The sequence below is a fragment of the Bactrocera latifrons genome, unplaced genomic scaffold (assembly GCF_001853355.1).
Source record: "Bactrocera latifrons isolate USDA-ARS-PBARC rearing strain unplaced genomic scaffold, ASM185335v1 scaffold_28, whole genome shotgun sequence".
In the NCBI taxonomy this organism is placed as follows: domain Eukaryota; kingdom Metazoa; phylum Arthropoda; class Insecta; order Diptera; family Tephritidae; genus Bactrocera; species Bactrocera latifrons.
The window spans coordinates 1021951-1039020 of NW_017536407.1; the positions used below are offsets into that span (position 1 = coordinate 1021951).

Consider the following 17070-nt stretch of genomic DNA (forward strand, 5'->3'; position numbering starts at 1 on the left):
ATGGAAAGGTTTTTGTTTTTTTAATACAATAAGGTTGAAAGTATACTTATGCAAATATTATTACAAATTTACAGCGCTTAAAAGGGGCCACTTTGCTAATTTGTCWTTTTGTAGCTGATTCTTAACTTTTATTTTTCACTTTTACTAACGAAATTAATYTTTTCGCTCAAAATTCTAAACTTTTGCAAACCACTGTACGCCAATATCTAACGGTGCCCAAAAATATACTCTGCATCACATATACGCCTCCACTTTGCTACAAAACACTGSATACAGACTCAGCACAGACTATCGACTAAAGTAACAAGAGGTGTAAAAATATCTTTTTCTTGTTATTTTTGTTTTAGTTTTCGTTTTTTTTTATATTTTCATGTTAATTTTGATTTTTATAAATTTACTGCAATGTTTTTATTTGATTTTTTACACTTAGATTTAAATTTCGTTTATTATTTAGAATGATATAAATTTTTACCGTTAAATATTTATAATATTCTCACTATAATTTACACCATAACGGAAACAAAAAACGTTAAATAAAACGTTGGAAAGGTTTTACTAGTAGAATTTGTCGCTAAATAATTTTCCCTAAATTCATTTTTTTTTTTTCATTTTTCAATGAAAGTTTCACCGATTCTTCGCAGAATCGCTCCAACTTGCTTCATCACACTCATTTAATTTTAGAATACGTTCAATAATGAACTCAATTTGCCTAATCCGAATGTCTGCAACTCTTTTACGAACAAAAAATGATTGGCTTTTAGCAACCAAGTGCTGTTATACATACATATCTACAAATAACGGAGCTAGTCGTAGTCGAAAAAAAACTAAATTTAACCTTCACTTCTCGATTAACTAAGCTCGTATGCACTCGTATGCTCTCGTTTAACTAAATTACTTGCAATGTCTTTCCAATACTACGAGGTACTTATATATTATATACTTTTTTATATATAATTTTGACTGTTAATCCTGCAAGCCCTTGGCTCAGTGCCAGGCGAAGAGTACGTGTGTGAAGAGTAGATATGCGGTGGATACGATAATGCTGCCGATCATAACCGGAAAACCGACCCTGTAGRAAATAAGTGTTGTTATTTGCATTAATGCTTAAAAAGGAGAGTGAGAGTGTGCGGCAGAATTGCCAACTTACTTGAAAAATTCGAGAAAAGTGAATTTATAGCCATGCTGTTCGGCTACGCCTGCACAAACAACATTCGCCGAAGCGCCAATCAGTGTGCCATTGCCTGTGCGGGGTAAACGTGRGGAAAAACACATTTACAGATTTTACAATAAAACGGTGGGTTTAGGGGTGAAATGAGATGGCAACAGTTACAGGCAGTGAAATGAAATGGTATGACAAGGATAAATGAAAAACAAATGAGACGAATGGAAAGAGAGTGTAAAGAATTGAATGGAAAATGTTATACAATTAAAAGGCGGATAGATTAAGGTTATGTATATGATAACAATGATCACTTTTATAATAAGGAGAATGAGATGAACTAGCTTGTGGACTCAAGAGAACTCAACATCAGCGTTTAGTTTGTATGGCAGCTACAAGATATAGTAATACCATCCGAACAATTTTTTCGTATATTAAACCATTGGCCCTGACAATAATTCTTGACAAATTTCGAGAAGATATTTCGTCAAATGAAAGAGTTTCCTATAYAAGGACTTGAGTTGKATCGGCCAGTTTGTATGACAGCTATATGCTATATTRGTCCGATCTGAATGATTTGTAAGGAGACTGTAACTATAGCTTATGTAAATAAAAATTCTGGCCAAATTTTGTGAAGATATCTTTTCAAGTAAAAATGTTTWCCATACAATGACTTGAGTTGAACCGGTCTGTTTGTRTGGCAGCTACAAGATATAGTAATTCGATCCGAASAATTTTWTCGTATACTGAACTATTACTTCGAACTATAATTCATGACAAATTTCGAGAAGATATCTTGTCAACTGAAAAAGTTTTCTATAGAAGAACTTGAGTTGGATAGGTCAGTTTGTATGACAGCTGCACTCCATAGTAGTCGGATATCGGCAATACCATGCTAATAAGCAACTTCTTAGTGAAAAAAGAACGCGTACAGAATATAAAATARATATATCAAAAACTGAGGGACTTGTTCGCTTATATATAGACAGAAGGACATGGGCAAGGTGAGGAGTCATGCTTTAGAGAGTCTCTGACGTTTTCTATCGGGTCTTAGAAACACTGTTCAGGATAAGAAAATGTGACGATGAACACAAAAATAAAATAATGATATTGGAACTTGAAATAAACGTAAAGCTGTGTAACTAGATAAGAAAAGTTCCACTTACCGCCTAAACAAGCGCCCAAAGCCAATGCCCACACGAGTGGTTGCAGCGGTAAATTCAAAGCGGAGTTTTCCGCTAGGGAAATTGTGATTTTCACCATCATCGTTGTAAGTGGTATATTGTCGACAAAAGCAGAGGTTATGGCCGAAACCTAAAATTACAAAAAAAAAATATATATATAAAAATTAAAAACAACATTTTTTGCTGTAAAAGCATACACGTACCCAAAGTATGATTAAAACTGCGACCATTAGGCGCGAACCTTCACTCACGCCTAAAATAATGCTCTCCGTCATCTGGCCAATCCATTCGATCAGACCCAGTTCGGACAGCGCTTCCATAAGAATGAACAGAGCGGCGAAGAAAAGCAATGTGGACCATTCAACACGCGCCAATATCGCCTCCATGTCTTCAATGTCAGCCAGTATGAGCAAGAATATGGCGCCCAGCAAGGCAGTCCAACCCAAAGAGAGGCGTTGCAATTCCGGYACTGAGTGTAGGAAAAACAAGCTGATGACAAAGATCAAGGCGAATGAGCACTTGATCAGCAATGACTTGTTGCGGATGGGATACTGTGAGGAGAAGAAGTCATAGATAGTCATATAAATGGCACATAAAAATCGGTTTAAACACCTTCGCTTGTAGCTGCGTCAGCGTTTGTTTATAATTGGGCGCCGGTTCCACCGCCTCGGAGACGCGTTTCTTCAGGCTACGCTTCAAGCGATTCACCTTTTTCATCAACGTTTGACGTACGATCTCCTCATCTTTCGAATACGCGGAAAGACTTTGCGCAGCACGCTTCCACACATGAATCTCGTGACGCAATTCCTCCACCTCGGGTGAGTCTTTAAATTGCAGATCGTTTGTATTGCGGAACTTAAGACGTAACTGTATGTAGGTCTGTATCATCACCAGTATCACGCCGGGCAACATGTGCAGCGTGAATATGGCGAAATTGACACCCTGTTACACAGAAAAAGAATAAAATTATTTCATAAAACAACAACAAAAATGTGGACTTACATTTCGCGAAATGAAATTATTCGAAGCAATTATCACATTTGGTGGATCGCCGACGGGTGTCAGCGCGCCACCGATATTCGAATAGATCACCATGCACATCAATATAGGCACAGGATTCAGCGACATAACCTCACAGAGGCGTATAGTGACGGGTGTCATCAATAGCACGGTCGTCACGTTATCCAAAAAGGAGGACAGTACCGCCGTGAATAGGCATAGACAGTTGATGAGTGGCCAAATGTGTCCATTTGTTATCTGTAAATCATACGGAGTATATTTTTAGACTGAATGATGTCTTACCGCCCCAATTAGAACATCTACATACCTTATAAGCATACACAGCCAAATAGTCGAAAATACCAGTCTCGGAGAGTATGGCCACCAGTATCATCATGCCGAAGAGCAGCAATAATGTCTCTACATCAATCCAACCCATTATTGTCGCCATCGAGGGACGTGAGTTCAGCGCCGCCAATATACCAACCGACAATGTTGATGCAATCATTGCCGCAAAGGTACGATTGACAATTTCCCAAATGATCATTATATACAAGCCACACAATACTATCGCCGCATAGATGACACCCTCCTTCTTGTAGATGGGCGACTCGTCGATTGACAACTGCAGTGGAAATTCGGTTTCGATGTTGGCAATAAAGCGTAAATTCAAAGTGGTGTAATTGGCTTGGAGTAGTAATTCTTCATCCGSGGGTGAAATGTCATAATTGTTCGCCTTCCACGATTCCTTTGTCGTGTCCAGCTGTTCTGGGTAAACCAATGCTAGTTTCCACACTTTAGAAGCATCTTCAACGTAGTATTCATCACCGCTGGCATTATAGTATTTGCGTTGCAGTTGTACGTGGAGCGTGGGTGGTGCGGCAAAGGTGCTCTTATTTTTGCCGTATGTGTCGGCCTCTTGCTGACGGAAGGGACCTTTTAGTTTCAGACCAAGACGTGACAATGTGGCAGTCGACACGGGGAATACTAAAGGATTGTGTAACAAGTAGAATTTATGTTCGTATTAAGGTTATATATTTATATTGAAGTTAACTTACGTTTCTCTTCGCCACTCTTAGGAACACTGATCAGTCTAAGCTCTTCAACATGTTCGTTATTCGACATCAGGAATGCAGTAAAGACGGCCCAAACAACCAGTAATATYGAAATTTTGAACCATTTCAAGATTTTCTACGAAAAGGGAGATTAYAAAGGATTAGGAATTGAGATCACACGCTGGATTTCGCAATAATCAAGTTTCGMATTTAACATATCGCCCGAAAATAACCTGACGATCTATTCTAACCCTCACATCAGACCATCTGCTCTTAATTATCTCGACCGAGCAACACCCTGCTTTTATGGCTGTGGGCAACTGCACCCTCATTAACTTAAACAAAGCTAACGGAAACGGCTTCACAGAATTTACTGAGAATAGCTTCACCACACTACTATTCCTTAAGTCGTATTGGTTGACAGACGTCAATTCCGCATCCGCAGATGGTAGCACTCGTTTCATCGCGGCTGGAAGAATTACAAATCTTCACCTCAAGTTCATAACCRAAGCAGCTCAGGGCCTGCGTTGATCAGCGTATCAAATAATACAAGCTTTTTCCAAGCATTATTCGTTTCTAATTGGGTACCATTTGCACCTTGCTCGGGTTCGAGGCCGACCTAAAACCTTGGCCGTACTATGGGTCCGGTACCCGGCCACAATGCGGCTCCACACTGAGCTGAGTTTTCAATTCTACTAGCTTTTAGGTTTAATCACAGCCACCACAAATTTTCCCAAAGGGCCGAACCCAATGAGTGGATTGAAGCGAACTCCAAGTGGTATCAGATCTAAGTCTCCAGTAAGGCTTTGTAGCTTTTGCTACTGACAGTTGATCAAACTCAATGACTGTCGCTTGAACTTCAAATGTCCTTTTATTAGAAGGAAACCCATTCAAATTCTATAACATCAGCGGCTGAGCAAATTCTACGGATGGGAGGTGAAGGTGAGAAACAATAAAATCTGTCCCTTAATTGCCACCGGTATAAGCTTAATGTTATAAAATAGTACGACAAATAGTCTACAGAGGCTTTTTGCCTCTCAACGGAAAATTGTTGCTTGAATTCGATTTGGGAGACCTTGAACGTCTTTGCTGATATTGAGCCTAAATAAACAATGAGTTGTCTTCAACAAAGACAAGACAGACAGACAGGTTATAACTGATGATCCAAGATGGATTCATTGAGAGCAGATAATTTCACATTTTAGGCCAGTCAATTGACTACCAAGATCGTGTGATATCACACCATTAAACTTTTTCCTGTGGGAATATGTAAAGTCTAAAGTCTATGCAGACAATCCCTCTTCGATTCGGAACTTGCAGAAATACATCACGCATGTCATTCGCCAGTTACTAGTCAAAATGGCCGAACRAGTCATCGAAAATTGGCCAACATTTGAAAGGGATTATCTTCAAAAAMAAATAAATGCCAAAGAATGTTCTTTCGAATGATTGTAAACATTATACATTAAATTTGAACTTTSTGTCTTTTTTCTTTAAAAAAAGTAGGGAACCTGCAAATGGTTCATCCTTTATCATATTTATTTAACCACCCTTGCACAAACTTAATGTTAAGTCAATATTTATAAACCTCCATACATACCTTCCTACGCGAATGTGGCTCATCGTGGTCGTCATGATGATCTTCGTTATTGTTCTCCATATCCCTAAGTAACACGAAGAATAAAATGTATTACGAGTGCTAGATAATTGAATCGATTGAATTTACGCGCAATCATCAAGCCACACTTACCTAACTTCCAGGATGCGCACCTGCCCCAACTCATTGGTCACATTAATGCCGACTTTGGTAAATGCATTTGGCGCCTTCACATAGTGTTCGGGCGCATCCGGTGAGGGCAGCGGATCCAAGTCTGTTTGCGGCAGCGGAGAAAAAGTGTGAGAAGAGAGAGAGAGAGAGCATTGAAGAGGAAATATAGTATAATAGTATACTCGTATGTATGTATGTGTACAGAAAATTGAAATTTGAGGCGTCGCAATTCTTGGTAAATCAAAAACAAACATAACACTCAATTTAATTAATTTCATTTGTTTACATAAGTAAGGAGACAAAAACAATTTGGTATTATWGTATTATGAGTTGTGTGAGTAAGAAGCGCGAAAAAAACTTGAACTTGTTGAAATATAAAACCGCAAAACCGCAAAGTAATGTCCTTTTTGTCACAAAAGAAGTTTGTACAGTTATTGTGCCGTTATATATGATACAGCCACTACTAAATACACATTCATCCGCAGTTTATGTAACAAACAGGATATTATTTACGTTACATGTCGTTAGGTGGGTCTAAGAAAATTGCCGGAAATGGACATGTGTTCCGGCGGTTGTCTCCTTCATGTATACGTACATATATCATATACAGAAGTAGTTGCGGAAGATGGCAAACCTAAGTGTTCGATTACTTGTTGTTCTACAATATTAACAGCTGCCATTTGACAAATGTCCATTTTGACGATTTGTTCGCCAAATCACGTCGCACTTTGTTGCGATTTCATTTTTGGTTTTTTTTTCTTTTTGGTCCATTTCTGGATTTGTGGGCGGCATTTGATTTAGTTTTCAAACGTGATTCTGCATTTGCGTAGCCAGCACGCTTATGTCTCTATTAAGGTATGTTATATAAGATTTGGCAATTTATAGATGCAATTTGTTTGAATAATATTAATAAGATTCTCAGAAGCGCTGTAAACAATTGTGCGGTGGTTGGTATAGCTGTCAAGCTGATGCCTAAACTGAGGTTATGTGATTGCTAAGTAATTGTAATTTAATGCGCAGAAATTCTTGTCAATAAATAATGATTAATACGCGATTGTGATAGCGGCAAGAAGACGTGGACTCTAATTGGGGCATTTATTTGAACCATATTAGGTTTTTACAGAGCGAACAAGAACAATGTTTGTTTGTTCTTAAAGCTCAYTCTTAATATTTTATGCACGAGTATAAACGAAGTTCATTTAGCGAACTACGAGAAATTGACAGCGAAATGTGATTAGGATCACATCCCAACTTGTGGGATGCAAGTTGGAGTTCTCTCTCCTCTTCTATGGATGTGAGTAGTCAATACACAGCTGAACAAACTTGAGGCTCATGTTGTAATCGTATGGCTCWAGCAGACGATGTAGCATTCATTTTCAAAGGAAAGTTCACTCAGAGGTATCCTACCAGTCATAGAGTTTAGTGGGTGCTCAAAGCAAAAGCTATAAGGTCTTACCCGAAATTTAAATCTAGTACCTGGTTCTGGTTGGAATCTTTTGGAGGATTTGTGGTGGATGTGGTTTAAACCTAAAGGCACATAGAGCTGAAAATTCAGTTCAGTTTGGAGTCGCATTGCGGTCGGGTGCCGACTCCACAGCACGGCAGAGGGTTTAGGTCGACCTTGAAATATCCTCGCCATTAACCCAAGTAAAACTAGGATAGTTTTATTTACTAAAAGATACAAGATTCTAGAGATATCACTGTCACGGAGAGGAAACATTCCCAACAGATTCCAGTTTCGATGAATTTAGGGCTTATCATACCTAGCAAATCTTCTTGGAAGCTGGAAGGAGAGAGTAGGCAGACATTGATTGTCTTGCAGTGTTGCAGAGGCGCTATTGGTAAAAGGCGGGGACTCTAACCGAAACTAATCTCTTAGCTTTGCGAAATCTTAGCCAAACGTATGATGTTCTAAATGGACTTTGTATAGTGGACCACAATTACAAGACGCCTCGATCGCGTGGGCCAYAGCAAGCATAATACTTAATGCGAATCTGCAAATACTTGTAGTGCACATACGGGTAGATATAGTCTGAAGATGTAAGACCGCGAAAGTAGCTATCAGACTCAGAGTATCAGGGTTTCTAAATTATAATATGTTTGAAATTCGGAAATCTTCTCTTTCATACCGGATCTTTGGACTATGAAGTCTATAAGTAAAACTCCAGCGGTATTTGCTCTACTCACCTACTGGAGATGAAAACAAGTGAGCTTTTTTATAGAATGCGGTTTGGTCAAAGCTTGAGAAGTAGGTTGGCGAGGGGTCATCAATGCTAATTTCAATCACCTTCAGCAAAGTGACTATCCACTCTGATAACAAGTCAGAAATACTAGGCTTGAGCTTACTAACCATGAATTCAAAGCTGATTAGGAAATGCTTGACATCGTTATCAATGGCATCGAGTCACTTCTTGATTGAAGTAGTATGGCTGCCGGGCCACAGCGGAATCGGAAGCAAACGCTAAGTGGATAAACTTACAAAGAAAGACACTTTAGTTCCGCTATCAGTAGAATGGGAACGGGGCAGTACACCGTTCTCTTCGTGCGTTCTGCTACTGGATATCTGGGCTCCGTGGGATCTTGGTAAGATCTGGACTAACATGCTGTACATCCTTTAGGCCAAAGGTCAATGCCAAGAGATCGATTTAGCCCTTTGTCCTCAGTAAGGCTAACATCAAATCTAGTTGTGGGGTTTCTAAAAGCTGATTATCTTATCGCCGTTCACCCGGTAAGACTAATAATCTTACAGGATACTGTAAAAGCTGTATAGAAGAAGACGAGATGTAAACAACTCAACACCTTTCTGATTGTTCCGCTACATAAAGTCCAAGTACGATTCCCATCTTGAGGGTGAGCCACCAAACTTTTCTAAGATCGAAGAATTATATTAGTTATATAAAATTGTAGGTAGTAAAGTACCAAATTTTTTCCGCACATGTTATCTAAATTGTTTCGATATACTATACATCACACATCACATGGAGCTGGTGTCAGGTAGCACTACCCAATAGCATATACCGCATATGTTCTGACTTTTTTAAATAGTATCGAACTTGCATTTAATTTAATAACTCAATTTTTACAAATATTCGTTCGGTTATATTTTTAACATTTACCCAATTCATACCAAATTGAATATCTAATTTCACATCTATTATCTCAATAGGTGTAATGTATTTAGCTTCACATTTCAAACTTAACTCAATTTAATTGCATAACATAATTAAATTCACTTGCCGCTATTCTGGTAATAAAAAATTAAGATGAAGCGAATTTTGCACAAATTACTCCAACACAAGCATACGCACACACAWACATGAACTTGTATATTTGTGCGAAACGCGTAGAGACTGTAGATAATAATTTTACTTTAAGCCAATAAAACTGCTGGATATTAAGTAATGAATGCAAATTACTAAGTCATAAGGAGACAAGCATTTAAGGCTATTTTTATGTGACAACAACAATGCGCAGCTAAAGGAAGTACACAGTACATACTCGAAGTGTTGAGGTCGCCTGTTATAAGAGAACGGCATTCTGTGAAAAATAAAAATAGCAACAAAAATCTATAAATATGTATGCTAGTGCAACTGTCTCARCAGAATTTAGCTCCATACCAAAAATAAATATATTATACGGATATATAGTACATATATATATATATGTGTCCATTATGTTCATCCGCATGTTAATTCGCAAATTGACATTGACTTTCGTGTGACCCATAAAACGCCTGCAAAGGCGGTATTTATGTATAATCAGTAAACTCTTGAACGACACACAYACATACACCGGCATTTATGTATATGTGTAATATATAGATATGTGCGTTTGCGTGTCTAACACTTACATCTTCGTCAGACTAATAAAATATTCATATTAGAAGAATTCTTGCAATTACGCGACGAAGCAATAAAAAACGGTACTTAACCGTATTTATGACTTAAGGGCGAAGAAAGCAGCTGAGCTGAAAATGCCACGTTTCCGGCTGATGAAAGACATATGTATTTTGACAAGAGGAAAGAAAAATAATAATTTTAAGATTAAAATTTGAAATATTTATAACAAGAAATAGTTCTACACTCATCTAAGTACACTTGCTCTGAATTGTAGTAGTTCATTTTAATAAAACAAAAGTTCCAAGATTCTGGATTATCACTACCCTTAGTGAACCTTACAGAATCATGGCATTTCTTTCCACATGCTGTTGATTCTAAAAAGACTATAATATTAAGGGACATACCAATGGTAATCCCAACGAGGTCATAGATAGTAGCATGAAAGAGTTGCACGCTGTTTCCTAGTCATCTGGCGTTCACTATTGAAAATCTGAGGCTGCCTAAACTCGGTAACTAGGTAAATCCTACGTAATCGCWTGCATTTACGCTATCGCAAGATACTTCTTTTTTTCTGTATGAGTTTTAAGAGCTTTRGAGAGCTTCTGGCGCTAAATAATAAAGATCCCTTCCAATCAATAGATTCCATTCCTTKGTACTTAGCGACATTAACGCCTGCTTTCGYAGAAACCATCCCTGCAGTGGTCTGCTTGAAGCGGAGCCGTCTCCCAGGAACATCAAAAGGTATATCCGTGATTACGTCGACGACATGTTGTTGTTGTTGTTGTAACGGCAGAATTCTGTCGACGACATCGAACAGTACGCCGATCAGTCTGCGTACGTAACCAACTTTAGGCACGTATTGACCGCTATTCACAGTGAAGCGTTCAACACCTTCACCGACTTCCTCTCAGTGAAAGGCGTACTCGAGTTTAAACTCCATTTACACAGAATCGAGCTCTATATACCATACATACGTTCAGCATGAAATGAGTCTGAGGACGATGATTCTAACCACCACTTTGCATGCTCAGCGATTGACTTATCTTACACCCGTCTTCCTATGGTCCGACCCCGTCGAAACAGCATGTTTTCTGAGACTATCGTTAGTTAACTTCGATAACCTAACCTGACCTAATCTTACCACCCAAAATGAGCCTAAATAACCGCTACAACAACAACAACAAAAACCATAATTTTAAGCAACAAGCATTGTCGTTGGAACCTATGATATTGATTCATATACAGTAAAATTCAAAATTCTTTAATAATCCGTATTGTCGGAGTGCTTGGCAAGGTGATGAGAAAAAGTCTTCTTGGCTGCATGAATGAAACAGCCTAAATGTGATTTCTGAGCAGCGATAACAATCACAGCTTACCAACCTAATTTCTATAAACTAGCTCACTATATTCTACTYGCCAAATTCTTAATATGTTTAGACAGACATCATAAATTTTTCGCAAACAAAAATATTGACACAAAAGTAAGACACCATTAGAATGTCGCCACAGGCACATATGTACATACTTCTCTTCCGCTTCAAACACTTTGATTTATTTACTCACCGCCATGTAGACGCTCATGTTCCATGCGGAATGATGCTAAGCTCGGATCCTGGCGTATGCGTTCGGGCAGAGCACGCCATACTTGTAAGGCACCTTCTGTAACCTCGCTGCAAAGARAAAGCGAGCGAAAAGAAAGCGTTATTTATGGCTTATTCTATTTACTGTGTAAAGATGAACTTAAAGTATTTTGAGAGTACTGTTTCTCTCTATCCATTATTTGGGATTTATTTTCAATTTCGAAATTAAAGCGGCAAACATTTGCGCTTATTCTCTTAGGMCAAAAGCCCATCATTTCAAAAGCCGTATAGTTAAAGAAAAAAAACATAACAATTGGACAACATTAAGCTGCAGTGAAAGTTTTTCGTCCGTTTTAACTTTATTCCCTACTGTGTCAATGCGTGTTGTTGTAGCTTTGTTTACGGGCTAAATGACATCTGCCGCAGACATCATCACCCGACTGGTGACTGTTGCGGCGCGTTGCTCGCATCAAAAGCCAATATGTTCGAGTTTATGTATATATATCACATATATATATATACATTTATTTAAGAAATAAATCACCATCATTTATTTACAGTACACACACACACACACACACACTTATACGACCACACAAGCCCTGAATGAATTATAAAAAATGAGACAAATGACAGGCTTCGCGTGCTAATAATGTAGCCACAGTCAACAAAGTCTGAGTAAATATGTATATATATGTAATATTACTTATTAGCGCGTGATTACTCATTTAGCGCTTAATATGTGCTAATTAATTAATTAATTATTTATTGAACTATTTTTAGCGTTAAACATATTGATTGAATTGCAGGCATGAGCATCTTTGACATAAAAGTATTTGTAATTGATACAATCTGATATTATAAGATTACGGTAATTAATCATTATTTAWTATGGTTAGGACTCACAATAGCTGTGAGGTAAATTTTGAGGGAATATATTTCGACCAGTGACGAAAAAATTACAGATAGAMCTATTCTTAAACTGGTGTTTTCTAAAGTGATATGGTTAGGTTAGTCTGGGAGGCAAATGAGCCATACATATTTTAGTTCATAGCGATGCCAGATAGAGTGTCGTTACATAGTCCATTAGAAGGATAACTCTTCTCGTGTCTTATCACGTGTGATCTGTCAGAACCGGTTATTAAAAAAATGACCTGTACTTAAATCACCCGTTATAACCTCATTATACTGGAAGAGTAGAGCCCAAAAGCATATCTAAAGACCAGTCCACCGAAAAAGGGGTGCTGCAAAAGAAAGCACTTTTTTAATAGCCTTTCTTTTTTGACAGAACTCAGGGTAGTCGTGTCAACCTGTCATGTTATTTTTGAACAGTATTATTTGGCCTTTTATCACGTAAAGACTTGCGCCTGATCAAAGTTTAGAAATCGTTCAAATATATTAAGAAAATTCACGTTCTGTAAAGAATATATTTCGCGTTTTTCTCACAACTTATGGTCAACATAATCGGCCTACTGAGTGTACTAATCGCAACACCATCACCCATTCGGAGACCCGGCACTCATTATTGGATAATATACGACCAGCACGCAGTGAAGAAAATAGAGCAGCCGTCGCTGAGGGTTCGCAGGGACTCGGACTACGACTTGGCGGTTTTTACGTCGAGATCTTCAATTGAATGCTTACAGATTGTACAAGAACTGAAGCCGCTCAACTTTCTGAAGCGACATCACTTCGCTCTACGGGCTCTTGAAAAGTTTCAAGAAGATCTGACTTTGAGYGATGAGGATCATTTCTGGCTAAATGGGTATGTAAACAAGCAAAATTGCCCCATTTGAAACGAAGAGTAATCTGAAGAGATTCAATTTAGAAAAAATAACGATTTGGTGTGGTTTGTTAGCCGGTGGAATCATCGGTTGATTTTTCTTCAAAAATGATGCCTGTGAGAACATTGCCATCAATGGCGACCATTATCGCGTCATGATAACCGATTATATGAAGCATGAAATTGTAACAAGACCGCGCCACATTGCCAAATAATGTTTTTTTTTTTCGAATAATAATAAACATTTCCCAATGAATTTGAAGTTTCTGTATTTTTTCTTTRAAAAGGGAAGAKARCCTCGAAATGGATCACCAATTGAGTAGAGCTCAAAATCGTATCTAAAGACCAGTCCTTGACCAGTGATACCAGTGATAATAAAGATATAAATACATTAAATAGTCGATTAGAAACTTTACAAATGATCTCATACTTTCAGTCATAACCCAAGATTGCTTGTGTTTCCACATCTCTTGAAGGATTGCTTTAGTTAGTACAAGAAAGTATTTGTTGGTAATTGATATTGATGCTGAGTCGAAATTAGAATCAGTTTGAAGTTATGACTATAATGGGTGTACTATATATTAGATGGTGCAGAACTTTATTTTAACAGACGAATGAATAGACCATCAGTTATGTATATTTTTTCAACTTTCGCTAACAGAACATTTCCACAGCTCGTCCAGTGTATCCTTTCGTTTTCATTAGCACTTCCAGCTCAAATCCTGCTTATTGTATTCTTCTACTGACTCTATTCAAACGATTTTTATTTTCCATCAGCTATTTTAGTATTTCTGCTACAAAACTGTCTTAGCTCATWATACTATATTTTCTCAAATATTCCACTTAAATTTGTTGCTGTTAGTCTAGCTATCTATTTTTGTCTTCCAATTAAAATGTAATAATAAACGTTTAGTATTTCCAGAAATTGCAACCATGCATGCAACTATAAAATTTCCACTTAACCGAGTACAAGGGTGCACACACACACACACAAGATATTATTGCATGTATATGTGTTTATCAATGAACCAAAAGTATATGTATATACACTCAAATAGTTACCCAAAACGTTTTAATTTAACTTAATTAGCCTTGCATACGCGGAAAACACCCRCCTCCACACACACACACATGGACACATAAATACAATTGCATTTTGCAAATGTAAAATATCCACCGGCTGCATCAATATTTTGACGCAAACAATTATACTAGGCARGCTAAAAATAGCCGCTACTTTCCAACTAATTATTACTGTGTGCATGAAAACGTTAATTAAAATTTCAATGAAATCCAGAAACAAAATTTCCAAAAAATACTATATGTATATAGTTAGAGGCACTGTTGCAGATAACTAATTGGCGCGTGCTGTATTTTTCAATAGTAACTGTATGCGCTTTTATGGAAGAAGCTATGATTCTACAGTGGAAAATAAAAATGTGTGGATTGTGTATATTGAAGTAATACAAATTAGAAGAAACTAGAAAAAAAAACGATGCTTAATACCAATTCACATGTATAATTCACAGGAACAGAATAAAAGAGTATAAAAATATGTTTATATTGATTTAGGTTGGTCAGTTTGTATAGCAGCTATAGCATATGTATATTGATCTGAGCTGAATGATATATTCGGAGATTACCTGTATAATCGCTTTTGACAGCACGAAAATGAGTTGCCTTTATTTATTATCTAAATTTGGTATCCTTGCAAAACCAATACGGTTGTGTAAACTGACGTTCAGCATTACCAAAAGCTCCGTCAGGATCGGAAAGGACCTCTCCGAGCCGTTCGATACCAAACTAGAATTCAGATAAGAATACTTCCCATCGTGMGACCTCAGCAATCTACTGTTGGTGAAAATAATTTGAGCTGCAGAACTAAACAGGGAAGGTAATATCTTTTATATGATTGATCGGCATACGCAGATGACATYGATATCATTGGCCATAACCAAGTTGGACAAGGAATCGAAGCAAAAGGGTTTAAAAGTTAACGGCAAGACGAAACATCTCTTGCCAACAAAAAACAGTCGTYGCATTCGCTACTTGGCTCACTCGTCACTGTTGACGGTTATAACATCGAAGTCATAGATAATTTTGTCTATTTTGGAACCAGCATTAACACTAACAACAATGTCAACCTCGAAATCCAAGGCAGAATAATGCCAACAGGTGGTTCTTCGGACTGAGTAGGCAAGTGCGATGTACGAATCTCGACGAACAAAGACCAAATTCTACAAGAAATTCGTTATCCCCGTTGTTGTCGTTGTTTTAGCGGCAGAATTCTGCCGTGTTGACAGTCCTTGGCCGGATACGTAGACCCGACTGTCGCGGGAACGTCTTGCTATATGGTGCAGAGGCATGTACGATGACAATATCTGATGAGTCGGAGCTACGAGTTTCCGAGAACAAGTTTTGCGAGAACATTTAGGCACCTCTGTGCATTGACAACGGCGAATACCTCGTTCGATGGAACGATGAGCTGTACATTGRCCTAGTTCAGTGAACTAAAAGACAGCGGTTACGCTGGCTAGGTCKTGTCGTTCGATGATAAYACTCCATCATYGCCGGCGGAAGCAGAAAAAGACCTCCACTTCGTTGGAAAGACCAGATGGACATTGCTTCTTCAATTGCCAATCTCCAATTGGCGACAAACAGCGACAAGGCAGAACGCTTGACGCGCTATTGTAAACTCGGTTATAACCGAGTGGAGTCAACGCCAATAAAAAAGAAGAAAACTTTGCACGCCATTACACCAGAAATRGGTCTCAACTGAGAAGATGATTTTTCGGATTTTCAACTAATTTATCAGACGCAACATGCTAGCGCTGGCGAATGTTGTCGGTAAAACTGCATATACCGAATAAATGCGCAGTGTTGCAATTTATAGAATACTCTGTAGAAGCCCAAAGTGCCTGAAAAAATACTTGATACTGTTTCAAAGTAAAAKACTTCATTAGTGAGATTCACGGAAATTCTGGCTTATTATTGGCAACGGGGAGAGCTTAATTGCAGCACAGCTTCACCGAATTGCTCGCACTCTCAGCTGAATATATTTCCTTTCGCTGAAAGACACTTCAAGGAAGGCTACAGTTTCACATCAACCATTTCAGTGGAAGAGTGGATTAGTGGTAATAARTATAGAAATAAATATAGATCGCTCGCATACTTTGTCGTCAGCAAGTCGTACTAAGCTAAGYGCAGTGCGGTTAAAGCATAACAAGATGACTTAATTAGCGTAATGATTATTAAGTGAGCGAGTGCGCAGCAAMAAATCTGCGATGAAACTGCTGACAGCAGCCACAGCGCCGCCGAACGCCTAGCGCGTTGCGTCGAATATATGGATCAGCGCAGAGCCAAACATTTATAAATGGSAATTAGTCAAGCGTAACGAATWTTTTTTTTTTGTGATAAATGTGCTTTATACAMTCACACATACATATGCGCGGCGCGTTATGTGTGGGCGTAAATGCGCCGCGCACGCCACATGAAGCGCCGCGCGGCAGGTCAAATCAAATCAGCGCAGAGCATTCTTTTTTATGTGCGCATTGATTTAATTTCAATTACACAACACAACTAATGGATAATAAAGAGAGAGAGAGTCAAAAAGCGATATGAGACAAGCTAACGAAAAATTGCCGCGTAGAAATGGCAAGCAAGTGGGAGTCGTTGCCACTTTCAGGTGATCACGTGCAGTTGT

At 38.2% G+C, this 17070-nt stretch overlaps 1 protein-coding gene across 2 annotated transcripts in view; it reads right to left on the bottom strand.

Moving 5' to 3' along the window:
* Positions 1-545: 545 nt before the first annotated feature.
* The window catches only part of LOC108970082 (P protein), a 47405-nt gene continuing 30880 nt past the window's right edge, over positions 546-17070 (bottom strand). For both annotated transcript variants that reach the window (XM_018935222.1, XM_018935223.1), the window contains exons 2-12: positions 11568-11674; positions 6148-6268; positions 5998-6061; positions 4401-4533; positions 3671-4329; positions 3346-3600; positions 2956-3285; positions 2547-2894; positions 2326-2473; positions 1148-1241; positions 546-1069 (exon numbers count right to left, since the gene is read on the bottom strand). In XM_018935222.1, coding sequence (XP_018790767.1) covers positions 985-1069; positions 1148-1241; positions 2326-2473; positions 2547-2894; positions 2956-3285; positions 3346-3600; positions 3671-4329; positions 4401-4533; positions 5998-6061; positions 6148-6268; positions 11568-11674 — 2344 coding nt within the window. In that variant the 3' untranslated portion in view covers positions 546-984. The remainder of the gene's footprint in view (positions 1070-1147; positions 1242-2325; positions 2474-2546; positions 2895-2955; positions 3286-3345; positions 3601-3670; positions 4330-4400; positions 4534-5997; positions 6062-6147; positions 6269-11567; positions 11675-17070) is intronic.